Source organism: Bufo bufo, chromosome 1 (assembly GCF_905171765.1).
Source record: "Bufo bufo chromosome 1, aBufBuf1.1, whole genome shotgun sequence".
NCBI classification, from domain to species: domain Eukaryota; kingdom Metazoa; phylum Chordata; class Amphibia; order Anura; family Bufonidae; genus Bufo; species Bufo bufo.
The window spans coordinates 618,190,909-618,217,989 of NC_053389.1; the positions used below are offsets into that span (position 1 = coordinate 618,190,909).

At 43.5% G+C, this 27,081-nt stretch overlaps 2 protein-coding genes across 3 annotated transcripts in view; both read left to right on the forward strand.

Annotated features, from left to right (window-relative positions):
• SCAMP2 (secretory carrier membrane protein 2) overlaps positions 1 to 9,737 on the forward strand; it is a 50,053-nt gene extending 40,316 nt beyond the window's left edge. The window contains exons 7-9 of the mRNA XM_040413745.1: positions 4,896 to 4,997; positions 5,083 to 5,200; positions 8,851 to 9,737. Of these exons, the coding sequence (XP_040269679.1) occupies positions 4,896 to 4,997; positions 5,083 to 5,200; positions 8,851 to 8,997 (367 nt within the window). The 3' untranslated portion in view covers positions 8,998 to 9,737. The remainder of the gene's footprint in view (positions 1 to 4,895; positions 4,998 to 5,082; positions 5,201 to 8,850) is intronic.
• Positions 9,738 to 21,916: 12,179 nt separating this feature from the next.
• The window catches only part of ULK3 (unc-51 like kinase 3), a 41,945-nt gene continuing 36,780 nt past the window's right edge, over positions 21,917 to 27,081 (forward strand). For both annotated transcript variants that reach the window (XM_040413746.1, XM_040413747.1), the window contains exon 1: positions 21,917 to 22,150. In XM_040413746.1, the coding sequence (XP_040269680.1) occupies positions 22,055 to 22,150 (96 nt within the window). In that variant the 5' untranslated portion in view covers positions 21,917 to 22,054. The remainder of the gene's footprint in view (positions 22,151 to 27,081) is intronic.

A 27,081-nucleotide genomic window follows, 5' to 3' on the forward strand; every position in this document is an offset into this window, starting at 1 on the left:
TTTTGTTTTTTTTTGCCATAGTAACTATGTTTATGGCATAGTAACATAGTAACTTCTGTCCATCCAGTTCAGTCTGTTATCCTGCAAGTTGATCCAGAGGAAGGCAAGAAAACCCTGTGAGTTAGAAGCCAATTTTCCCGACCTTAAGGGGGAAAAAAAAATCCTTCCCGACTCCAATCAGAATAACCCCCTGGATCAACGACCCCTCTCTAGTAGCTATAGCCTGTAATATTATTACACTCCAGAAATTCATCCAGACCCCTCCTTGAACTCTTTTAGTGAACTCGCCATCACCACCTCCTCAGGCAGAAAGTTCCATAGTCTCACTGCTCTTACCTTAAAGAATCCTCCTCATATTTGTGTACAAACCTTCTTTCCTCCAGACGCAGAGGATGTCCCCTCGTCACAGTTTTTGGGAATAAATAGATGATGGGAGAGATCTCTGTACTGAACCCTGATATATTTATACATAGTTATTAGATCTTCCCTCAGTCGTCTTTTTTTCTAAAGTGAATAACCTTAATTTTGATAATCTTTCAGGGTACTGTAGTCTACCCATTCCAGTTATTACTTTAGTTGCCCTCCTCTGAACCCTCTCCAGCTCTGTCTGCCTTGTTCACAGGAGCCCAGGACTGTACACAGTACTCCATGCGTGGACTGACCAGTGATTTGTAAAGTGGTAGGACTATGTTCTCATCAAAGCATTTATGCGCTTTTGATGCAACCCATTGCCTTATTGGCCTTGGCAGCAGCTGCCTGACAAAGGTTTCAACAGTTTAGTTTGCTGTTCACTAAAATTCCTGAGTCCTTTTCCATGTCGGTGTTACCCAGTGTTTTACCACTAGTATGTACGGTTGACTTGCATTATTTCTTCCCATGTGCATAACCTTACATTTGTTAGTGTTAAACCTCATCTGCCACTTCTCTGCCCAAGCCTCCAATCTATCCAGATCCATCTGTAGCAGTATACTGTCCTCTTCCTTGTTAATTACTTTTCACAGTTTAGTGTCATCTGCAAAAATTTCTATTTTATTGTGCAAGCCATCCACAAGATCATTAATAAATATATTGAAGAGAATAGGGCCCAATACCCTTGTCCTATTCACCCTAATATAGCTGTATTAGGACTTTACACTCTCCCTGCTGCCCCATAGTACACAGAGCAGAAAGGAGTGTACCATGGCAACCAGGGCTTCAGTAGCGTCCTGGCTGCCATGGTAACAGATCGGAGCCCCAGGATTACACTGCTGGGGATCCGATCGGAACTGCCACTATTGAGGAGGGGCCACTGCCACCGATACTGAATGTAATTGACACATTAATTCAAGTATAGGAGGCATGCTTTGGCGAAGTCCAGATATACGACATCCAATGATTCGCCACTGTCAAGTCTAGAACTTACCTCCTCATATAACCTTATGCCATGCTGATATGGTGTTTGCTTATTTTCATTGAGGTACTCAAAGATAGGATCTCTTAGAAAACCTTTAAACAGTTTACCCACGACAGATGTTGAAATTACCGGCCTGTCGTTTCCGGGCTCTGTTTTTGGACCCTTTTTGAATATTGGTACCACATTTGCTATGCACCAATCCTGTGGAACACTGTCAGTATAGAGTCATTAAATATCAGAAATAAGATTCTGGCTATGATATTACTTAATTCTCTTAGGATACGTGGGTGTATGCCATCTGGTCCTGGCGATTTTGTCTATTTTTAATCTTTTTTAGACTCTGCTGTACTTCTTCCTGGTTTAGACGGGGCAGTTTTAATGGGGAATTTACTTTTGCATTCTGCATTTCCTCTGACAGTTTATTTTACTCAGTGAATACAGTGGAGAAATCAAAGACATTACCTTTTCCAACTGGTTCAGGACCTGACTAGAGGGACGGCCATACTAATAGTGACCATAAAGTAATAACCTTCCAATTGTCATTCAAGAGTGTCTCTTCAGAGAGGAACAAAAAATACCAAACTTCAAAAAAGCTAAATTTGGCCAACTAAGACGCCATAGGCCTAACTAACTGGGACAAAGTCCTCAAAAATAAAAATACAGCCACAAAATGGGATATTTTTAAAAGTATCCTAAAATCTAATTGTGAGAGGTACATACCTTATGGGAATAAAGGGTTGAGGAACAAGAAGAAACCCATGTGGATAAATTGAACTGTAAAAGCAATAAATGACAAAAAGAAAGTATTTAAATCGCTAAAACAGGAGGATAAAGAAGCACTGAAAAACTAAAAGGAAAAAAATAGAATATGTAAAAAACAAATAAAAGCAGCTAAACTAGAGACCGAGAGTAATTGCCAAAGAGCAAAACTAACCCTAAAATGTTCTTCAGTTATATATATGGTAAAAGGTATACAGCTGAAGGTGTTGGCCCTTTTACAGAGTAATGAGGGGGGAGTTGCAGAGAGCGATGAGGAGAAAGCCAAGCTATTAAATATTTGTTATTGCAAAGAACCTGTTTCCATTATGAGAGATGTACAGCTTTCAGTTTCCCAGTCTATATCTGGGTAGATTAAGTCCCCCATAATAACGTCCTCATTATGATTTGCCGCCTCGTCTCTCGTTTAGTAGCAGATTTTCTGTGGACTCCGGTATATTAGGTGGTTTATAATAAACTCCTATTAGTATTTTATTATTAGTTTTTCCTCCATGTATTTCTACCCACAGTGACTCCACATGTTCATATCCCTCACTTATATCTTCACGGAGTGTGGGCTTTAGACAGGACTTTACATAAAGGCAGACCCCTCCCCCTCTCTGGTTTTAACAATCCTTTCTAAACAGACTGTAACCTTGTACATTAACCGCCCAGTCACAGCCATCATCCATCCAGCCATGTCTCAGTTATATAGTCATAGTCCTCCTCACACATCACTAATTCCAGTTCCCCAGTTTTATTAGTCGGGCTTCTGGCATTAGTATACATACAATTAAGAGGTTTATGTATATGTTTTACCCTACACCTTTCCTTCTGAACTGTTCTAGTCCCTCCTTCCACTACCTTGCCCCCGGTCTCTATCTGAACTATCTTCCACTCCTATAAAGTAACCCCCCCCCCCCCAGTCTCTAGTTTAAACACTCCTACAACCTTCTAGCCATCTTCTCCCCCAACACAGCTGCCCCTTCCCCATTGAGGTGCAGCCCATCCCTATGATAGAGCCTGTAGCTGACAGAGAAGTCGGCCCAGTTCTTCAGGAACCCAAACCCCTCCTTCCTACACCAGTTCTTGAGCCACATGTTAACCTCCCTAATCTCCCGCTGCTTTTTTCGTGTGGCTTGTGGTACAGGTGGTATTTTGGAAAAATGCTTTCTTTTGAGGTTCTTGCCTTTTTAAAGCTTGTGACCTAAATCCCTAAAATAATTTTTAAGGACGCTCCACCTACCTCTAACTTTGTCATTGGTTCCGATATGGACCATGACTACTGGATCTTCTCCAGCCCCTCCCAGTAATCTGTCAACCCAATCCGCCATGTGTTAAACTCGAGCGCCAGGAAGACAACACACTGTTTGACGATCCTGGTCTTTGACAGATCGCCCTATCTGTACTTCTAATAATTGAGTCTCCCACTACCAGCACCTGTTTGGCCTGCTCTGTTCTCCTGGTCCCCTGCTTACTGGAGCTGACAGTCCCCTGACTGTGTATCTAACCGGGCGAGCTTCCTCTGCCAATGTGTGATTCCAAACGGGCAATTTGCTCACATTTTGAACAAAGATATGCACCCTCAAACGGCTGTTCCAGGACTGCATACATTAGACAAGATGTGCACAGGACTGCGTTGTCAATAATGGAACACATACTAAATGGGGATTACTCAAGAAAAAAGAAAAAATACAATATTGTGCAGTGATAAGAATCTAACTTACTGTAGTCCCTGAATCTCAAGTCACGTAATCTAAAGTCACACGCTTAATAGAAGCATACACTTGAAATCAAACACGCGAACGCTCACAAACTCGCATTGTTTGCTTGTATAAGTGCAGCTCTCAAACCAGACTGCTTTTTTTTTTCCTCTGTTTATTTTGATTTTGGGGAAAGGGGGTGATTTTTAATTTTTATTTTTCCACCCTTTTTTACTTTACATCAGATTGCAGTTTGTATAGAATAATGGATTTTGCTCCATTATTCTATACAGAAATAGCTATATTACAGTTCAGTGCTGCCACCTGCTGGCCTGCCCTGTAATATACAAGTAATGAGTCTGTAAGTCTAGTACAAGCTCGGGCTCATTACTGTGTATGAACACCTTCCCTGATCTCCGCCTGGGGGAGGCATTCCTTACAGAGACTCGTGCGCTTCCGGGTTTTAGCCCTCTCAGACGCCGTTCTCACATTTGACTACGGCATCTGAGGGGTTAATTGTTCACTATCGGTGATCCAAAGTTATTAGCACATAAAGTGACACGTCAGATTTGTAAAATTCGACTTGGTCATGAAGGTGAAAACTCTGTCTGGAAGGGATTAAACATTAAAATGTAACCGTTTATAAAAAGAAATTATACAAGGCAATAAAGATGTCGGTCTTGGGACACTACAAGGAGGGGGCTTGTTTTTTTTGTTGTAATTGTGGTGTACTTGTTGTACAGATATTGTACTGCAAAAATGAATAAAAAATTATTTGATTTAAAAGAAAAAAATGGCAATCCTTTTAATTGTAAAACAAAATATTGAACCATAAGTGCTGCTTTATAGAGTTTTATATAAAAGACTTAAAGGGGTCCTAAACCTTGCTGAAACCCGAAAGGTGCTGCAGCACTTTTGTCTCCTATCCACAGTCCTCATGATCAGTATTTGATGTGAAGATGTCAACAGGTAGAATGATACAAAGTTGTGCCGTGTGTTGTTGAAAGCTGTTATGTCTCAGCCTGACACCGTATTTTTTACAGGTCCGACAGCTCCTTCAATTTCTTTTTCTTCTTCATCATCTTCTTCTGTCAAATCGTGATTTACATCATTCAAGCAGTTGGCATCCCTCACTGGGGAACCAGGTGAGAGTTAAGTCCTTGTGCTTCTCTTTCTTAATGCCATTTTTTTATACTTTTATCTTATGCTCCTCTTCCTGCTTCATTGCAGCGGCTGGATAATTGCATTAACCATGATCAAACCGAACACTGCTGTTTCTGTGATAATGATGATTGTGGCAATATTCTTCACAGTGTGTGCTGTCTTATCTCTGTTCCTGCTGAAGAAGGTGAGTGTGCGATATATTACATACGGAGACTGCCCGATGCTCAGGCAGAATGAGCGCCGATCGATGCTTTTTTTTTTTTTTGCATCAGTCTGTTACACTGCCTGATGTTTGGGCAGGTCGAGCAGCAATCGAAAAAAACGTGTTCATTGGCATCCCTCTGCATTGGCCTATTTCAATGGCCGATGAAAATCATGAGGGGGAAGGAACTGTTGCTATACAGTGTTTCTCCCCATTAATTTGTATTGGTTATCGGCAGCACATCCCTGATTACACAGGATAAGAGGTGCTACTGATGAAAGAAGCAATCGGCCAGCAACATCCCCTGCATATATGTAGATTTAAGAGGAACCAGACATTAACTGCATGCTACTCTCATAGAGGGCAGTATAAGGGCCGTGCTGTGTTTTGCGGTCCACAAATTGTGGATCAGCAAAACATGGATGCTGCTGATGTGCCTTCTGCAATTTGCGGAATGGACGGCCCATTATAGAAATGCCTATTGTCTGCAAAACGGACAAGAATAGAACATGATCTATAATCTTTGCGGTGCCACAGAACGGAGCAACGGATGTGGACAGCACACTGAGTGCTGTCCGCATCTTTTGCGGCCCCATTGAAGTGAATAGGTCCGCGTCCGAGCTGCAAAAAATGCGCCTTGGATGCAGAACCAAAGCCATGGCTGCCTAAGAAAAATCACAGCTGTTCTCCTGCTTTCCCCGCCCATCTGCTAATTGCTAGTTTTCTCTTTAACAAAAAACCTAAGAAAAAAAATCCAAAAGCCATCAGTAGGTGGGCTGGGGGAGCAGGAGATGATGGATAACCATGACTCTGCTGAGGCAGCCATGACTCTTCCAGGCCCAAGCTGAAATGATTATAAAGCTAGTTCTCATTAACCACGGAATTTTAGCTCCTGAGTGACACAATGCTGAGATATCGGTCACTACTTTGCGCAAGGCAAATGTGGTGCCCATATTCAAAAAAAGATCTAGGTCCTCCACAGGTAATTATAGACCAGTTTAACTTCTGTTGTGGGAAAAATGTTTGAAGGACTCTTAAGGGACTATATACAGGAGTATGTGACTGTAAATAATATTATAAGTGATAACCAACATGGGTTTACCAAGGACAGACGTGGTCAGACTAACCTGATTTGTTTTTTGAGGAGGTGAGCAGAAGCCAGGACACAGGGGCGGCTGCAGATGTAGTGTTTCTTGATTTTTGCAAAGGCTTTTGATACTGTCCCTCATAGATGTTTAATAGGTAAAACAGGTCTATAGGCTTGGAAAGTATAGTTTGTAATTGGATTGAAAACTGGTTGAAGGACCGTGTCCAGAGAGTTGTGGTCAATGATTCCTATTCAGAATGGTCCCAGGTTATAAGTGGTGTACCCCAAGGTTCAGTGCTGGGCCCTCTATTTAATTTTATCTACTAATGATATCGAGGACAGGATTAATAGCACCATTTCTATTTTTGCAGATGACACTAAGCTGTGTAGTACTGGGTAGTCTATGGTAGATGTCCATATACTACAAGCTGACTTGAACACTCTAAGTGATTGGGCATCGACCTGGCAAATGAGGTTCAATGTGGACAAATGTAAAATTATGCATCTTGGTAGTAATAATCTCTGTGATTCATATGTCCTAGGTGATGTAACACTGGGAGAGTCACTTATAGAGAAGGATTTGGGTGTCCTTGTAGATAGTAGATTAAATAACAGCATACAATGTCAGTCAGCTGCTTCTAAGGCCACCAGGATATTGTCACGCATTAAACGAGGCATGGACTCGCGGGGCAGGGATGTAATATTACCACTTTACAAAGTGTTGGTGCGGCCTCATCTGAAATATGCAGGTCAGTTCTGGGCACCAGTCCATAAAAAGGACTCTTTACAGCTGGAAAAAGTACAGAGGAGAGCGACTAAACTGATAAGGGGCATGGAGGGTCTTGGTCATGAAGAAAGATTAAAAGAATTACATTTATTTAGTCTTGAGAAGAGACGTCTAAGGGGGGAACATGATTAACCTATACAAATCTATAAATGGGCCATACAAAAAATATGGTGAAAAGCTGTTCCATGTAAAATGTGCTCAGAAGAAAAGGGGGCACTTACTCCGACTGGAGAAGAAAAAGTTCAGTCTCCAGAAGCGTCAAAGCTTCTTTACTGTAAAAACTAAATCTGTGAAAAAGACTTTTCAGGACGTGGTCACAGCAGGAGCAGTGGACAGTTTTAAAAATGGTTTAGGTGAATTCTCTAAGTAAATTACATTAATGCTAATGAAAATTAGTCTACCTTTTGGGATTCCCGTCCCCACCTATCCCTTGGCTGGACTTGATTTGGAATTTGTTGACCCTATAATATAGACCAGTGATGGCGAACCTTTTACAGAGTGCCCAAGCTGCAACCCAAAACCTACTTATCGCAAAGTGCCAACACGGCAATTTAACCTGAATACTACAGTCCAATATAGTATATCTTTCATGTACTTTATCATTTAGCTATAATAGGCTGCCTACTTTCAATGTGCTGTTCATAGTGCGCCCTGCGCTGATGAATGTCAGGAAAAGTCATATTGGTACACTTTAGACTTTTTCCAGCGTGGGGGTGCCCAGAGAGGGCTCTGAGTGCTGCATCTGGCACCAGTACCATAGGTTTGCCACCACTGATAGACCATTCTTGGTGGTATTCTGGTGTACTGTTTAGAACTGTGTTTAACAAGATGCAAAAAACATTCTATACAGTCTAGGTTTCCATTGACACAAGCAGATCACAAGTGCCTGGGCAGCTACTGTAGATGGTAAATTGTTAAAAGTTCTAATAACTTAGACTAGTTTAACCTCTTAACTAATGACATACATGCAAGTCATTGGTTACAAGGGCGCGTATAGAGAAGGCTCAGGAGCTGAGCCCACTCTATGCACGTGGGTGATAGCTGTGTTATACAGGTGACACCTGCCTCCAGCAGCTGGGATTAGACATAACTCCAATCCTAGCCGTTTAAATCCTCAGATGCATCAGGCAATAGCAACCATGCAAGGCATCTGAATGGATAGATTGGAGGAGAAGTCGCCCAAACGGCCCTCTTGCACAACTCATTTGTGGGTTGCTGAGCAGTCGTCTTGGTTTTATCAAAAAATTTTTTACAAATATTTGAAAAATAAACACTAGTGGGCACATTTATTAAGACAGGCAAAATACAGTGATGGGTCCCCTTTAACCCCGTCCCAAAATCCGCAGTACATGTATGGCAGACTGCACCCAGTTGACTGCTGTGTTACACAGCAGACACGTGCCGTCATTGTTCATTGGGGGCAACTCCAATCACAGACATTTAACCCCTTAGATGCTGTGGTTAATTGCAACCATGGCATCTGAGGTATCATTTAACTGAATGCTTCCACGATGTGATTGCGGTCACCGTTCGGTTGAAGGTACCCAGACTTGCCATAGCAAAGCTCCTATTGAGTCCTGCTTTAGGCAGGACTCAGTAGGAACACATCAATTTTCCCATAGATTGCAATGGTAAACCATTGCAGTATATGGTAGAAGTGATGATCTACGATCCCATGTTGAAGTCCCCCTTGGAGTTCTAAAAATAATGCCATATTGTTTGGGTTTTCTCTTCTTTCATTGTATTTGTTTCTCGCAGGTTCACTCGCTGTATCGCAGAACAGGTGCAAATTTCCAGAGAGCACAGGAAGAGTTTTCACAAGGCATCTTTTCCAACCGCACAGTTCAAAACGCAGCTTCCGGAGCTGCAACAGCCGCGGCCAGGGGGGCATTCCAGGAAAACTGAGCATCTTAACCCCATTACTTCTCCATTTTTTTTACACTTCTGACTATTTTGCTTATTCTTTTTATGTCTTCTCCAATGAGGAAATCTATTGTCTCAAACAATTTGCCTCTGGTGGATGTACCCAGCACTCCACATAATGCCACTTCCACCAAGGGACTGTGAAATTCTACATATACATGTACATAAATATATATATTTACACATGAGAAAACGGATTTACTTAATGCCTGACCTTTTTTTTATTTGTGGGTGAATATTTTTTTTTTTATTTGCAAAGGGGGAATGACTGATGTGTCTGTAAAATACAAAAGTCTGTGGTAATGAATTGCTTGGTCTATGCAGACACATCCTGAGATGTAAAATATGTAGACTCCTCTTTATCCTCCTGTACATGTTTCCTGTCATTGTATTTCTATGATTTCTGCAGAAGCCATTTTATGTACCAGTGTTTCTTCCACCACAGGCTACATGATGGCGGTTCAGATTAATTATAACCGTTTGGCGGATCCAAGAATGATACTTTTTAAACATTTAAAGACACGTTGTTATTATTCATTTACAATGTTTTCTTAACATAGAGATGTGAAGGTCTGGGCAGTGGATGGCTTTTTGAAGGTACAAACAAACTAAACTTCTGTTCTGTAGGCAAAAACTGACTGCCAGCTTTGTACAATGTAAACTTTTGTCACCCTACAGTGCCTAATGAGTGAAAATCTAAATAAATCTATTTTCTATGATGATTACGGATACTTCATGTTTCTTCACTATGTACTTGTTAAACAGCTCATTCCAAAACTATGGTTAGATTTTTAGAGTGTGTCTGTGGCAATTTGTGCCTATTCAGTCAAGGGCATTTGTGAGGTTAGACAGTGATGTTGGATGAGAGTGCTTAGTTCACATCTCCGCTGGATACCCATTGACTGTAATGAGGTCCAGTGGTGTGCGCCAGATCAGGCATCCGGATCTCCTTAATGGTGATGTGAACGTAGCCTTACATTGCATTCGGAAAGTCTTCAAATACTTTCACTTTTTTCACATTTTGTTATGTTGCGGCTTTCAAGTTTTCCCAATCATTCTGCACTCAGTAGCCCATAATGACAAAGTGAGAACAGAATGCTTGAAATCTTTGCTAATTTATTAAAAAGGAAAAGCTAAAATTTTGCATTGACATAAATATTCAGACCCTTTACTCAGGATTTAGTTGAAGCATCTTTGGCAGCGATTACAACCTCCATTGTCTTGTCTTCTTGGGTATGGTGCCACAAAGTTTGCCCATCTGGATTTCAATATTTTATGCTATTCCTTTCTGCAGATCCTCTCAAGCTTTGTCGGGTTGTATGGGGACCATCAGTGAACAGCCGTTTTCAGTTCTCTTCAGAGATGTTGGATTGGTTTCAAGTCAGGACTCTGGCTGGCCCACTCAAGGACATTTTACAGAGTTATCCCTAAGCCACTGTGTGTGTTTGGGTGGGGTGGGGGGGCTTTTTTGTGTATTTTACTAAAGGAGTAGTTTCTTTCTGGATTTCAGTGCCATAAAGCCCAGATTGATGTAGTGGTGCAGTGATGATTGAGCTGCTGGAAGTTTCTCTCATCTACACACAGGATCTTTTGGAGCTCAGCCAGAGTGACCATTGAGTTACTGGTTAACTTTCTCAACCAAGGTCCTCCTCCCCCGATTACTTGGTTTGATGGGGCTGCCAGCTCTAGGAAGAGTTCTGGTGTTTCCAAACGTCTCCCATTTAAGAATTATAGGAGGCCACTGTGCTCTTGGGAACTTTCAGCGCAGCAGATTATTATTATTATTATTATTATTATTTATTTTTTTTACCCTTTTCCAGATCTGTGCCTCCACACAATCCTGTCTCTGAGCTCTACAGGCAGTTCTTTCCTTCTCATGGTTTGGCTTTGCTCTGATATACATTGTCATCTGTGAGATCTTATATAAACAGAGGTGTGGACAGGATTTGGAAAGGCAATCAACTGAATTTACCACAGGTGGACTCGTCAAGGTGTAGAAGCATCTGAAAGATGATCAAGAGAAATGCAAGGCCACCAGAGCTAAATTTCAAGTGTCATAGCAAAGGTTTAATATATTTGCAAAAAATTCTAAAATTCTGTTTCCACTTTCTCATTATGGGGCACAGAGTGCAGGTTGATGGGGAAAATTTTTTTGAACTCTGGTTCAGTTCCAAGTGTTACTTTGAAACCAAACCCAAGTTTGGGAAATGGTTTTTTTTACAGTACAAATTTTATGAAATTATTACCCAAAGTATCGCAAAACTTTGTGAAGCAATAACTTCGGCTCATCGGAGCCAATACATTCTAATACTATACGGAGCTCCTGCTCCGTACAGTATTGGAACAAAGTTTTATGCGAATCCACGCCGGATGTTTCATCTGAAGTTGATTCACTCATCCCTAATGACTATGTAAAAAAAATTTTTTTAAAGGTTCTGAAGACTTTCGGATTGCATTGTAAGTGTTCAATAAGATTGAGATTAGGGTGTTGTGAATCCACTCAACTTCCTCCACAACAAACTCATCAAACCATGGCTTTATGAACCTTGTTTGGTGTACACGGCATGCTGAAGCAGTAAAGGCTCTTCCCCAAACTGTTGCAACAAAGTTGGAAGCTACTATTGTCTAGAATGTCTTTTTGTAATAATAATAATAATAATATTTATTTATATAGCGCCACCATATTCCGCAGCGCTTTACAAATTCATAGGGTTCATGTACGAAACAAAACTAATTGGCTAATATGCAACTGAAGCACTAGGAGTCAGGGCCCTGCTCGCAAGAGCTTACAATCTATGAGGAATTAGGGGTGACACATAAGGTAATTGTGATGAGTAGGATTTGAGACCTTATTGAACTCGCAGGAGTGGTGCCGGCTGTAAGCTGAACCATTAACATTACCTTTCACTAGAAATAGGGGTCACCCCCTTGCTGTTTGGCCTCCTGTGCCAAATTTTACAGTAGGCTCTATGCATTTCATTAGGCATTTTTCCCTGTGCATCCACAAACAAAAATGATCAGTTTGCCAGATGAAACGTGATTAATCACTTTAAAGAACGTTTCCACAGCTACAGGAGTAGCAAGCTTTACATCACTTCAGCTGATGCCTGGCATTGGGATTTTAGGCTTCTATACAGCAGCTCGTTCATACAGTGCTGATGTCACTTGTAGAGGCCCTTTGGAAATATGGCATAAAATCACATTTACTGTTGCATGACTCAGTCTTTAGAATGAAAAGACAAAACATGGTGTTCTCATGTGAAAAACCTCAAGGGAAGGCACAGGCACATCTCTGGGGTTCGCATGGATATTTGCCATCTCTGCTATCCCCACCCGGCTAAGGCAAACCACATACCAGGCTAGAAGTTACAGAAAAAGATATATATGGATGAACCAAGCACTTCCAATGGAGTAACTGAAAGTGTATTGATAAGATGCACATAAAGTACATATGGGGAACGGTCGACTTGTTTCGAGGGCCTCCTTTCTCAGACACTCATACAAAAGAGAATATTTGCGTTCGATATGAAGTAAAAATAAAGCATAACCCGAAAATGAAAGGGTTCTTTCACAATTCAATTAAACATTATAAGAACAGATACACATTTAGCCACATGTCAGTTGGTGATTATTTACAAAAAATTATATAATATGTATAAAAGAAAAGTAATGTTGGGGGGGGGGGGAATGATTGGCATGAAGTAAAGGAACGTTACCTCAAAAATTCAAACCACAAGGACTGCTAAAAATTGGTTTCTTAATGAATTAACATCCAGAGTGCCTCTGAATGGTGATTAGTGTATGTGGGCTTGAAAAGAACACTAGATTGAGATATTTCACCTGTGTGTGAATGAATGGGGTTAACTTACTGGAAGTGTGAGTGAAAAAGGTTACATTACTAAAATGTAAAAGATATTCTAGTGAATGTGTAAAACCTAATTGCAGTGCTCCAATGTATAGAAATCACTGTCAATAAAATAACTTAATTTCATAATTAAGGGGGGACATGCATTTAACAAAGAACTCCCGCAAACATTTTTATTCTCTGAGCAGTTAGAAAGGTACATGATGTAATCTAGAATTTAATGTAATCTTCTCATCAGTGACTGTATTTGTGAGCTATCCCCTCCCTTCTGATCCTCAGCTGCGTCATGTGACCAATTCGCTGTTCTCCAACTGACACAGGACAGGAAGTCGGTTACTTCTCTATTCCTTCCAATGAGACTGACATTGAGGCTCCCGTAGGAATCCATAGAGAAACTGACTTCCTGTCCTCCCATAAGATGCTGTGTTATTTGGAAAGTCAGATTGCTGGTCACATGACATAGAATAAAAATGTTTGTGGGAGTTCTTTAAGTGATAGATGGCACGATAGTGGCATATTAAAGTCGCAGATTTTTGCACGCAATTTATGTAAAAAATCTGACTTTCCCCCTTCACGCCACTTGAAAAGGGGGTGTGGTGGGGAAAGCGGGCGGGCAGGCAGACCTGGCTAACAAAATTTTGCATGCTGTCTTTTTTGGCCTGAAAAATGGCTTACTTCTACACCAGCAAAAGGGCTGGCATACAATTAAGTCTGTCGCACAGACGAAGAGCAAAACTTAAGTAGAATCGCAGAGGGAGTTGAGATGGGCGTGGAAACCGCTGGTCTCAATAAATGTCACCCTAAATGTATAGATAAATACATGAAACAGGTCTCAATAAGTCTTAACATTGAATGTTGCCCCATTGAGTCCCCCTGGTTGTAATGTGTTTAATTTTGTAAATCCAAAATGATTCAGGATTACTCAGAAATCCGACTCCGTTCCTCCTCAACTCCGGAAGTGGCACTAGAATCATCAACTGCAGAACAGATAAGTTTCTATTGTGCACCTGATCAAAATGACGTGACGCCCTGTGAATGGGGTTCCCACTCAGAATGTTCGATCTATGGGTACTGCGTCTTGCTTCAGTGGTGTTTTTTTGTCCGTGCCTCCGCACCGCAAAAAATAGAAAACGAATGAGTTTCGATCCGTCCCGGCCGTCGTACAGATGTTGCCTGTTGTGGTCCCCAATGCGCGGAACGGCTGCACAACGGTTGTGTGCATGAGGCCTTATTCCCACATTTAAAACATCCAACTAGGTTAGGAGGGGTGCAATTGGAAGGATGATCTACATTGGATTGGATGTAGGTCATTAGGGGCAATAATAGTTTTTTCTAAACTTACATCCTATTTGAGCCAGTAGTAATTTTTTCAGAATGGGATCATTCATAAGAATGGACCAATGCTTAGAGGAGTTATTTTTGATTTGTGCATGGGCTTTATTGATTTGAGTGAAGAAATTCACTTCTCAGGGTGTTTTTTTTTTTTTTGTTTGTTTTCCTTTTCTAAACAATCCACTGTGTGAGTGATTTAGCCTTGGAAAATGCACAGGAGATCAAACCCTTTTCCTTGAAATTGGTGCGTAATAATTCAGACTGACTAAAATCCATCCTGCATATACACCAATACTGTCCAAAGGGTATATTGACCTTGTATTTCTTGTATCTTCATATTATATCATTTTTACTCCAATAATTTTAACTTTTACCAACTGAGATGTGTGTATCTGTTCATTTTTAACTGAATTCTAAATGAACCCTTTAATTTACGGGAAATGCTTTGTTTTTTACTTTTATATCAAATCCATATATTCTTGTTTGTATGAGTGCCTGGGAAAGTAGGTGGGACACCCTCAAAACACGTCCCACTTTGCCCATATGTTCTTTGAGTATTTTATCAATAAATTTTGATTTTTAGTTACTCAGATGGCAGCACTCCGTCCATCCCCATATATTTATTTTTTCTCTTACTCTTCAGCACCTGGTGGCCCCGCTCTGCCAATCTGTGTGATCTATGGCTTCATGGCTGAGCCGTTTGTCTTTCCACTTCAATAATAGCACTGTATTATCATGGGATCTGAGGTTTGGGGACAAATGAACTTGACACATGCATAAACAGTTTACTAAAGTATGAGAAGATATACAGTATACAAAGGTAAAGTAACAGTCTTCAAAAGTCATGAAAACAAATGGGCTAGCTCCACTAAGACCAGTGCCCAACATGGCACTTGGCCTACTCCCATATAATACAAAGAGCGGTGATGGGAGCAAGACTCATCTTACCCTGATGTCTTCAATGGAGGTCAGCTCTTTGTTACAACGCTAAATGTTTTCTAGTCTCCTAGGTCCGTACGCATGTACAGTTACTTCATACTGCAGGAATGCGGTCAGGTATAGACATCATTAACCAACTACGTTACAAGAAATAAAGGGAAAGTACCAATTAAAACTTTGCTTGACAGCACTTATAGATGTGACTTGTGGCAAACGTATTGTCCCGTGACAATGCCATGTTTAACACTGCACTCTTTCAGTACGACCCATACTGCTATCTGTTTTTGCCTGTGGAGAATGCACGTCCATGTGCTTTATTTTACCTGAACTCTAAAATCTGGTTTGTGTCCACATACAGTGCATTAGACCACATGGAGTATATACGGCCTACTGACTGCTAGTGTGTATACAGCAGGAACAGAACAAAATGAAAGGTGATCAAATCAGATCATATCTTAGGTAGGAATGCAACACAATTGGCTGTTAGACTTAAAGGGGGTTCTCCGGGTTCAGAGCTGAACCCGGACATACCCTTATTTTCACCCAGACAGCCCCCCTGAGGCTAGCATCGGAGTATCTCATGCTCCGATGCGCTCCCGTGCCCTGTGCTAAATCGCGCAGGGCACGGGCTTTTTTGTTTTCCATAACACACGACCGAGCGGTAACTTCCGCCCGGCAGTGTGTTCGGTGACGTCACTGGCTCTGATGGGCAGGCTTTAGCTCTGCCCTAGCCGTTTTACTGGCTAGGGCAGAGCTAAATCCCGCCCATCAGTGCCGGTGACGTCACCGGGGTTCCTGTCAGCCCCATGGAGAGCCCCGGTACATCACTGGATCTCCAAAAAATGCCTTTGCCCTGCGCGATTTAGCGCAGGGCAAAGGAGAGCATCGGAGCATGAACTGCTCCGATGCTCATGTCAGGGGGGCTGCCGGGGTGAAAATGGAGGGATGTCCGGGTTCAGCTCTGAACCCGGACAACCCCTTTAACCACCTCAGCCCCCAGTGCTTAAACACCCTGAAAGACCAGGCCACTTTTTACACTTCTGACCTACACTACTTTCACCGTTTATTGCTCGGTCATGCAACTTACCACCCAAATGAATTTTACCTCCTTTTCTTCTCACTAATAGAGCTTTCATTTGGTGGTATTTCATTGCTGCTGACATTTTTACTTTTTGTTATTAATCGAAATTTTAATGATTTTTTTGCAAAAAAATGACATTTTTCACTTTCAGTTGTAAAATTTTGAAAAAAAAAAGACCCATATATAAATTTTGCTCAAAATTTATTGTTCTACATGTCTTTAATAAAAAAAAAAAATGTTTGGGTAAAAAAAAAAATGGTTTGGGTAAAAGTTATAGCGTTTACAAACTATGGTACAAAAATGTGAATTTCCGCTTTTTGAAGCAGCTCTGACTTTCTGAGCACCTGTCATGTTTCCTGAGGTTCTACAATGCCCAGACAGTACAAACACCCCACAAATGACCCCATTTCGGAAAGTAGACACCCTAAGGTATTCGCTGATGGGCATAGTGAGTTCATAGAACTTTTTATTTTTAGTCACAAGTTAGCGGAAAATTATGATTATTTTTTTTTTTTTTCCTTACAATGTCTCATATTCCACTAACTTGGGCCAAAAAAATAAAAACTTCCATGAACTCACTATGCCCATCAGCGAATACCTTGGGATGTCTTCTTTCCAAAATGGGGTCACTTGTGGGGTAGTTATACTGCCCTGGCATTCTAGGGGCCCAAATGTGTGGTAAGGAGTTTGAAATCAAATTCTGTACAAAATGGCTGGTGAAATCCGAAAGGTGCTCTTTGGAATGTGGGCCCCTTTGCCCACCTAGGCTGCAAAAAAGTGTCACACATGTGGTATCTCCGTATTCAGGAGAAGTTGGGGAATGTGTTTTGGGGTGTCATTTTACATATACCCATGCTGGGTGAGAGAAATATCTTGGCAAAAGACAACTTTGTATAAAAAAAATGGTAAAAGTTGTCTTTTGCCAAGATATTTCTCTCACCCAGCATGGGTATATGTAAAATGACACCCCAAAACACATTCCCCAACTTCTCCTGAATACGGAGATACCACATGTGTGACACTTTTTTGCAGCCTAGGTGGGCAAAGGGGCCCATATTCCAAAGAGCACCTTTCGGATTTCACTGGTCATTTTTTACAGAATTTGATTTCAAACTCCTTACCACACATTTGGGCCCCTAGAATGCCAGGGCAGTATAACTACCCCACAAGTGACCCCATTTTGGAAAGAAGACACCCCAAGGTATTCGCTGATGGGCATAGTGAGTTCATGGAAGTTTTTATTTTTTGTCACAAGTTAGTGGAATATGAGACTTTGTAAGAAAAAAAATATATAAAAATTAGTGGAAAATTATAATTTTTATTTTTTATTTTTTTTTCTTACAAAGTCTCATATTCCACTAACTTGTGACAAAAAATAAAAAATTCTAGGAACTCGCCATGCCCCTCACGGAATACCTTGGGGTGTCTTCTTTCCAAACTGGGGTCACTTGTGGGGTAGTTATACTGCCCTGGCATTTTCCAGGGGCCCTAATGTGTGGTAAGTAGGTAAATGACCTTTGAAATCCTAAAGGTGGTCTTTGGAATGTAGGCTGCAAAAAAGTGTCACACATGTGGTATCGCCGTATTCAGGAGAAGTTGGGGAATGTGTTTTGCGGTGTCATTTTACATATACCCATGCTGGGTGAGAGAAATATCTTGGCAAAAGACAACTTTTCCCATTTTTTTATACAAAGTTGGCATTTGACCAAGATATTTCTCTCACCCAGCATGGGTATATGTAAAATGACACCCCAAAACACATTCCCCAACTTCTCCTGAGTACGGCGATACCAGATGTGTGACACTTTTTTGCAGCCTAGATGCGCAAAGGGGCCCACATTCCTTTTAGGAGGGCATTTTTAGACATTTGGATACCAGACTTCTTCTCACGCTTTGGGGCCCCTAGAATGCCAGGGCAGTATAAATACCCCACATGTGACCCCATTTTGGAAAGAAGACACCCCAAGGTATTCAATGAGGGGCATGGCGAGTTCATAGAATTTTTTTTTTTTTGGCACAAGTTAGCGGAAATTGATATTTTTTATTTTTTTCTCACAAAGTCTCCCTTTCTGCTAACTTTAGACAAAAATTTCAATCTTTGATGGACTCAATATGCCCCTCACTGAATACCTTGGGGTGTCTTCTTTCCGAAATGGGGTCACATGTGGGGTATTTATACTGCCCTGGCATTCTAGGGGCCCTAAAGCGTGAGAAGAAGTCTGGAATATAAATGTCTAAAAAATGTTACGCATTTGGATTCCGTGAGGGGTATGGTGAGTTCATGTGAGATTTTATTTTTTGACACAAGTTAGTGGAATATGAGACTTTGTAAGAAAAAAAAAAAATAATTCCAAAAAAATGTCTGAATGGAGCCTTACAGGGGGGTGATCAGAGAGTCTATATGGGGTGATCACCCCCCCCTGTAAGGCTCCATTCAGATGTCCGTATGTGTTTTGCGGATCCGATCCATGTATCCGTGGATCCGTAAAAATCATACGGACATCTGAATGCAGCCTGACAGGGGGGGTGATCAATGACAGGGGGGGGTGATCACCCCCCCCCCCCCTGGAAGGCTCCAGGGAGACGCCTGTATGTGTTTTGCGGATCCGATCCATCTATCAGTGGATCCGTAAAAATCATGCGGACATCTGAATGGAGCGTTACAGGGGGTTGATCAATGACAGGGGGGGGGGTAATCAATGACAGGGGGGTGTAATCAATGACAGGGGGGTGATCAGGGAGTCTATATGGGGTGATCACCACAGTCATTGATCACGCCCCTGTAAGGCTCCATTCAGACGTCCGTATGCGTTTTGCGGATCCGATCCATCTATCAGTGGATGCGTAAAAATCATGCGGACATCTGAATGGAGCTTTACAGGGGGTTGATCAATGACAGGGGGGGGGGGGTGATCAGGGAGTCTATATGGGGTGATCAAGGGTGAATAAGGGGTTAATAAGTGACTGACAGGGGGGGGGTGTAGTGTAGTGTCACCTGTGTCCTCTGGTGGTCGATCCAAACAAAGGGGAGGACCAGGTAGCAGGTATATTAGACGCTGTTATCAAAACAGCGTCTAATATACCTGTTAGGGGTTAAAAAAAAAAACACATCTCCAGCCTGCCAGCGAACGATCGCCGCTGGCAGGCTGGAGATCCACTCTCTTACCTTCCGTTCCTGTGAGCGTGCGCGCTTCACAGGAAATCTCGGCTTGCGCGAGATGACGCATATATGCGTGACTCTGCGCAGGGCTGCCACCTCCGGAACGCGAATCTGCGTTAGGTGGTTAAAAGGGTTTTCCAGGAGTATAATGTTGATGACCTTTCCTCAGGATAGGCCATCAATATCAGATCGGTGGGAGTCCAACTCTACTTACCGCCGCCGATCGTCTGTTCCCAGAACGCCATAGCTCTATGTGAGCTGGGTTACTGCATTGCTGTTTCCATTGAAGTGAATAGAACCTGCCCTGCAGTAATCAGCCTCATTCACTACACAATGGACAGAGCCATGTAGTTCTGACGCCTACTACCGGCACTAGAGCTACTCCTGAACACCTAATCAGTGGGATGTTGGATCCACGCCGATCTGATGTTGATGGCCTATCTGGAGAATAGGCCTGTATAAAAATACTGGAAAACTCCTTTGCAGGGGACCTGTCCCTATCTTTGAGGCCCCTAAACAACTAGCATGTCATTATCCTCCTGGGGTTTAGCTTTCTGTAGATTCCCCTGTGAAAACTATTACAAGTTTAGCTGAGGAAAAAGTTAGAAGTTACTGGAGATGACTCTGAAACTTGTCTCCTGGAGCGTCAGATGCATACACAATCAATACACCTCGCTTCACTGCGCATGCACTCACTGCAGTCCCAGGGATCTCAGTTGGGTGTTGAATGCAGGGGCGGACTGGGAATGTAAAGTGGCCCCATGTTGTAGGTGGGTCCAAAATAACAGAAAATGGGGCAACACAAGTAGGCAGTGCCAGCAATACCATAGTGCAGCACAAAATACCGCCCAGCAGAACCAAATATCACAGTGCTGCATAAAATACTGCCCTATCACCATTCTAAGGACTGTGATACAGTTGAATTCAGGAGGACACATGCGGCTGTTGGTCAGGTGCATGAGTATCTGATGCTCCTAGCATTAAGGGTCCATTCACACGTCCGTAGTGTATTGTGGATCCGCTATACACCCGTCCGGTACCCCCATAGAACTGTCTATTCTTGTCTGCAATTGCGGAGAAAGAATAGAACATGTTCTATTTTTTTCCGGAGCTGCGGACCAGAAGATCGGGGACGCGCTCCAGAAATGTGGATGCGGAGAGCACCTAGTGTGCTCACCGCATCCATTCTTGCCCCGTTGAGAATGAAAGGGTCCGCACCCGTTCCAGATATTGCGGAACGGATGCGGACCCAATCCACTGACGTGTGAATAGACCCTAATGCTGAAAGCATCAAATCATTATGTACCCAGCGGCCAAGAGGAGGGCTTGGGTGGCCATCGGCACACCAGGAAATTTCCCTGTAGGGTCTATGGCCAATGACTCTATATAAAAGTCCTTCAAGAATGAGTAAAAGAAACATTGTTTCTGCAACCCAGAGCATGCTGTCCCAGCTCTACTATGAGCAAATCACTGGGGTAGAGACACAACACACGCCCTCTGTATGTACTGTACGCAGAGGTCACAAATACACCGCCATACAGACGTTCTGGCACACTTGCATTTACTGACCATGAAATGACAGACCCTCTACAGACATATTAAATACCTTTGTGGCATAAACTCTCTTCTGGTGTGCCACACTGGGCCTCAGGGTAGAAATGTACAATGTGATAGGAGAGTCTTCAGACCCTTTCACATTTTGTTATGTTGCGGCCTTATGCTAAAAATTTTATTTATTTTTTTAAATCACGTTTCCCCATCAACTGCCACTCAATGCCCCATAATGAGAAAGTGAAAATAGAATTTTAGAAATGTTTGCATATTTATTAAAAAGGAAAAAACGAAAATTTCGTCATGGATGTAAGTATTCAGTCCCTATGCTAAAAAACTTGACATTTAGCTCTGGAGCCTGTCATTTCTCTTGATCGTCCTTCAGATGTTTCTACACCTTGATTGGAGTCCAGTTGTGGTGAATTCAGTTGATTGGACGTGATTTGGAAAGACACCCCCGTCTATACAAGGTCTCACAGCTAAGAATGTATATCGGAGCAAAAACCAAGCCATGAGGAGGAAAGAACTGCCTGTAGAGCTCAGAGACAGGATTGTGTGAGGGCACAGATCTGAAGAAGGAGACAAACAACTTCTGCTGCACTGAAAGGTCCCAAGAGCACAGTGGCCTCCACAATTCATAAATGGAAGAAGTTTGGAACAACTTTCTAGAGCTGGCTGCATACAGCATGTCAACACTTCTGATCCGGCAGGGACGGAATCAAGAAACAATGGGATTTGGGACAAAAGTAGGAACTGTTCCTACTGTTCTGCTTTAGAAGTTAATGCAGTGCCTTGTGGACTTGCATGAACCACCCCACACATGTGACTCATGTACACACAGGAAGCACACTATACCTACAGTAGCTGCATTTCTTAGCTTGCTGTATGGAGATTTCTGTCAGCAGTTCAGCTTTTCCTCCACAGATGGCGCTAATCTGCTGTGCGCCGCTTCCTGTTCCTTCCCCAGCAATAAGGAAGTGTAATGTAGGATGACAGTTCCACAACAACCTGGTGGTGCCCGGCGTATCAGGCAGTCCTGTGCCCGGAGGGGGGCACGTAGACCGCGGTGCACGGACTGAGCCTGCCTCAGGTGGAGGCTACATGGCACACTATGGCTAGCTGGGCTCCCCCTCGGCTGAATGACTTCATTCTGACTGATAAACTGGGCAGCGGCACCTATGCCACCGTATATAAGGCCTACAGGAAGGTAACGGCAGGGTTGGGGTAGTATGTAGCAGTATTGTCCCCATGCCCCCTGTGTGTCTGCGGTACCTATGAGCTGGAGGGAGTTCATATCACAGCTACATGTAACATGTATGATCTCACTGTAGCTATAGTTGCATATCAAGGTATTCCTTGGCCATCTTGTCACCAACAATATTGGAAAGCTTATCGGTGCCAACTGGTACCTGGAGTGACACAAGACGTAAAGGGGTTATCCTTTAATAAAACCAGACACCATATAGTACATGACAGTCTCTAACAAAGCTACAACCAGCCCTGTACCTCACATGGATCTACAGATCTCCACATTCAGATCAAGCTGACAGCTTAAAAGGAGTGTCCTTTCTCATGGGGTGTATCCTTTCTGCTGCAGCTCTCTCCCTATCACAGCCCAGGAGGCATGTCCTTTCTCATGGGGTGTATCCTTTCTGCTGCAGCTCTCTCCCTATCACAGCCCAGGAGGCATGTCCTTTCTCATGGGGTGTATCCTTTCTGCTGCAGCTCTCTCCCCCATCACAGCCCAGGAGGCATGTCCTTTCTCATGGGGTGTATCCTTTCTGCTGCAGCTCTCTCCCTATCACAGCCCAGGAGGCATGTCCTTTCTCATGGGGTGTATCCTTTCTGCTGCAGCTCTCTCCCTATCACAGCCCAGGAGGCATGTCCTTTCTCATGGGGTGTATCCTTTCTGCTGCAGCTCTCTCCCTATCACAGCTCAGGAGGCATGTCCTTTCTCATGGGGTGTAGCCTTTCTGCTGCAGCTCTCTCCCTATCACAGCTCAGGAGGCATGTCCTTTCTCATGGGGTGTATCCTTTCTGCTGCAGCTCTCTCCCTATCACAGCCCAGGAGGCATGTCCTTTCTCATGGGGTGTATCCTTTCTGCTGCAGTTCTCTCCCTATCACAGCTCAGGAGGCATGTCCTTTCTCATGGGGTGTATCCTTTCTGCTGCAGCTCTCTCCCCCATCACAGCCCAGGAGGCATGTCCTTTCTCATGGGGTGTAGCCTTTCTGCTGCAGCTCTCTCCCTATCACAGCCCAGGAGGCATGTCCTTTCTCATGGGGTGTATCCTTTCTGCTGGAGCTCGCTCCCTATCATAGCTCAGGAGGCATGTCCTTTCTCATGGAGTGTATCCTTTCTGCTGCAGTTCTCTCCCTATCACAGCTCAGGAGGCATGTCCTTTCTCATGGGGTGTATCCTTTCTGCTGCAGTTCTCTCCCTATCACAGCTCAGGAGGCATGTCCTTTCTCATGGGGTGTAGCCTTTCTGCTGCAGCTCTCTCCCCCATCACAGCCCAGGAGGCATGTCCTTTCTCATGGGGTGTAGCCTTTCTGCTGCAGCTCTCTCCCTATCACAGCCCAGGAGGCATGTCCTTTCTCATGGGGTGTATCCTTTCTGCTGGAGCTCGCTCCCTATCATAGCTCAGGAGGCATGTCCTTTCTCATGGAGTGTATCCTTTCTGCTGCAGTTCTCTCCCTATCACAGCTCAGGAGGCATGTCCTTTCTCATGGGGTGTATCCTTTCTGCTGCAGTTCTCTCCCTATCACAGCTCAGGAGGCATGTCCTTTCTCATGGGGTGTAGCCTTTCTGCTGCAGCTCTCTCCCCCATCACAGCCCAGGAGGCATGTCCTTTCTCATGGGGTGTAGCCTTTCTGCTGCAGCTCTCTCCCTATCACAGCCCAGGAGGCATGTCCTTTCTCATGGGGTGTATCCTTTCTGCTGCAGTTCTCTCCCTATCATAGCTCAGGAGGCATGTCCTTTCTCATGGGGTGTATCCTTTCTGCTGCAGCTCTCTCCCTATCACAGCTCAGGAGGCATGTCCTTTCTCATGGGGTGTATCCTTTCTGCTGCAGTTCTCTCCCTATCACAGCTCAGGAGGCATGTCCTTTCTCATGGGGTGTATCCTTTCTGCTGCAGTTCTCTCCCTATCACAGCTCAGGAGGCATGTCCTTTCTCATGGGGTGTAGCCTTTCTGCTGCAGCTCTCTCCCCCATCACAGCCCAGGAGGCATGTCCTTTCTCATGGGGTGTAGCCTTTCTGCTGCAGCTCTCTCCCTATCACAGCCCAGGAGGCATGTCCTTTCTCATGGGGTGTATCCTTTCTGCTGCAGTTCTCTCCCTATCATAGCTCAGGAGGCATGTCCTTTCTCATGGGGTGTATCCTTTCTGCTGCAGCTCTCTCCCTATCACAGCTCAGGAGGCATGTCCTTTCTCATGGGGTGTATCCTTTCTGCTGCAGTTCTCTCCCTATCACAGCTCAGGAGGCATGTCCTTTCTCATGGGGTGTATCCTTTCTGCTGCAGTTCTCTCCCTATCACAGCTCAGGAGGCATGTCCTTTCTCATGGGGTGTAGCCTTTCTGCTGCAGCTCTCTCCCCCATCACAGCCCAGGAGGCATGTCCTTTCTCATGGGGTGTAGCCTTTCTGCTGCAGCTCTCTCCCCATCACAGCTCAGGAGGCATCTCCTTTCTCATGGGGTGTATCCTTTCTGCTGGAGCTCTCTCCCTATCACAGCCCAGGAGGCATGTCCTTTCTCATGGGGTGTATCCTTTCTGCTGCAGCTCTCTCCCTATCACAGCTCAGGAGGCATGTCCTTTCTCATGGGGTGTATCCTTTCTGCTGCAGCTCTCTCCCCATCACAGCCCAGGAGGCATGTCCTTTCTCATGGGGTGTATCCTTTCTGCTGCAGCTCTCTCCCTATCACAGCCCAGGAGGCATGTCCTTTCTCATGGGGTGTATCCTTTCTGCTGCAGCTCTCTCCCCATCACAGCCCAGGAGGCATGTCCTTTCTCATGGGGTGTATCCTTTCTGCTGCAGCTCTCTCACTATCATAGCTCAGGAGGCATGTCCTTTCTCATGGGGTGTATCCTTTCTGCTGTAGCTCTCTCCCTATCATAGCTCATGGGCGTGTCAATGTGAGTTGGGGAGGATCCTGTCTGTTATGCATGAGAAAGGGGGCGATTCCCTCTAAAATTTGGAGGGAAGCAGAGAACCCCTTTAAATATGAGTGGTCCAGAAGAAGGCAGGGTTCTGATTATTTTGAACATTGTAAACCCACGGAGGTGATGGAACCGTGATCCACCTGGACAGAAAAACATTTAATATTGGTGCAGCAAAACATCTCAGTGATTTTTTTAGATTTTTCTTTGCTGCAGCAGAAATGACCTAGCTTCTGGCAGAGGAACAGACTTCCGAAATTTACCGTATCCGGCATAGCAGCAGCATTTGTGTGGCCAAAAGCCTACATATATGCTGAAAAGCCCATGGGATCCCATTCTAGTCAATGGGGCTAGTGTGTAGCTGTATCCCGCTATAGTCCGGTAGCCTGATCACGCGGTTTTTCACGGCTACAGGCTGCTACCAGCAGATATATTCAGTAAGGTCTAGAAATTCCTCTGAGCAGTTATAGGGGAGATTTATCAAACTGGTGGAAAGGAAACTGGCTTAGTTGCCCACAGCAACCAATCAATTAGTTGCCCAAAGCAACCCTTTGCCAAAGGGCTCTCAAAAATCAAAGCTGGAATCTGATTGGTTGCTATGGGCAACTAAGCCAATTTGCCTTTACACCAGTTTGGTAAATCTCCCCCATAGTGTCAGAGCTGAGCTTTTCCCTCTTCACATCTTTTCCACCTCAGGAGGAGCCTAGGGCCGAATGGTGCCACTATTAGGGGCCCCATATGCCAGCACTATTTGCCTTCTGGTTAAATCGTCCCTGTAGGCATCCCATGTGACCCGGTAAGGAACGATGCTCCAGGAGGCTGAATATGAAGTAACAATCAACAGCGTTTCTTTAGTGTGAAAAAACAGGAGGAGCAGCAAATGTTCTAAAATAGCAAAAAAAACAACTACTCACCACTTCAACCCCCACCGATCCAGTGCAGTGATGCCAATCAGTACGGTACAGTATTGTAGAACATGCGCAATACATGGCTGGCAGGCAGAAAACAAAGACCCACGGGCGTCTGATGGCTGAGGAGGCATCTACGAGGGGATGATGAGGTGAGTACTGTTTTTTTATATTTTACAATATTACTGCCCCCCCCCCTTTTTTTAAACTTTAGAACAACCTGTTTAAAGGGGACCTGACATGCAAATTTTAGTAACTGAATTTGGAAATTAAAAACAGGCACTCACCATCTGATTCAAATAAAAAATGTATTTTATTAAAATAAATTAAAATAAAATACTGTAACTTCCCATACAGTCCTGGAATATATTGTAGTATGTTAGTGGTTAGACACCAGACCTCTAGTCCTCACAGTTCGGATGTTACAATCGCTTTACCGAATTGCAACTTGCAATGTATCTAAAATGGTTAGATTGGTGACGGCTAGTGCAAAAGTGTTTCACATAATCCATCTACCTTGAATTTATACAGTATATCTAATCCTTAAAGTTCTAATTATACGCCAATGGTGCATCAATATTATACGCAAATAGTGCATCAGTATTACATTAATAAACCATATGGAACCATATGATATGATATAGTAAGTGCCTCAACTTAGGCTAGGTTCACACCTGAGCGTTTTACAGCGCGTTCCTACGCGCTGTAAAACGCTCAAAAGGCAAAAAACAATGTTTCCCTATGGGCATGGTTCTCACCTGAGCGTTTTACAGCGCGTACGAACGCGCTGTAAAACGCCCTACGCCCCAAGAAGTACAGGAGCTTCTTTGGGGCGTATTACCTCTGTTTTTCATTGTACGCCTCTGTGGTCAATAGCAAGAACGCGCGTACGGCGCGCGTTTCCAAAATACAAAAATGCCTCAAAAACGCCTGTAAACAGCGCTTATCGAATACGCTCAGGTGTGAACCCAGCCTTAGTGATTAGGAATTGTTCTTCCAGAAGTTATTATCGCTGTTAGTAGGTAACACTGCAGGAATTGGTCTCTTTGGAGGCCAGGTATCGGCAATAAGGC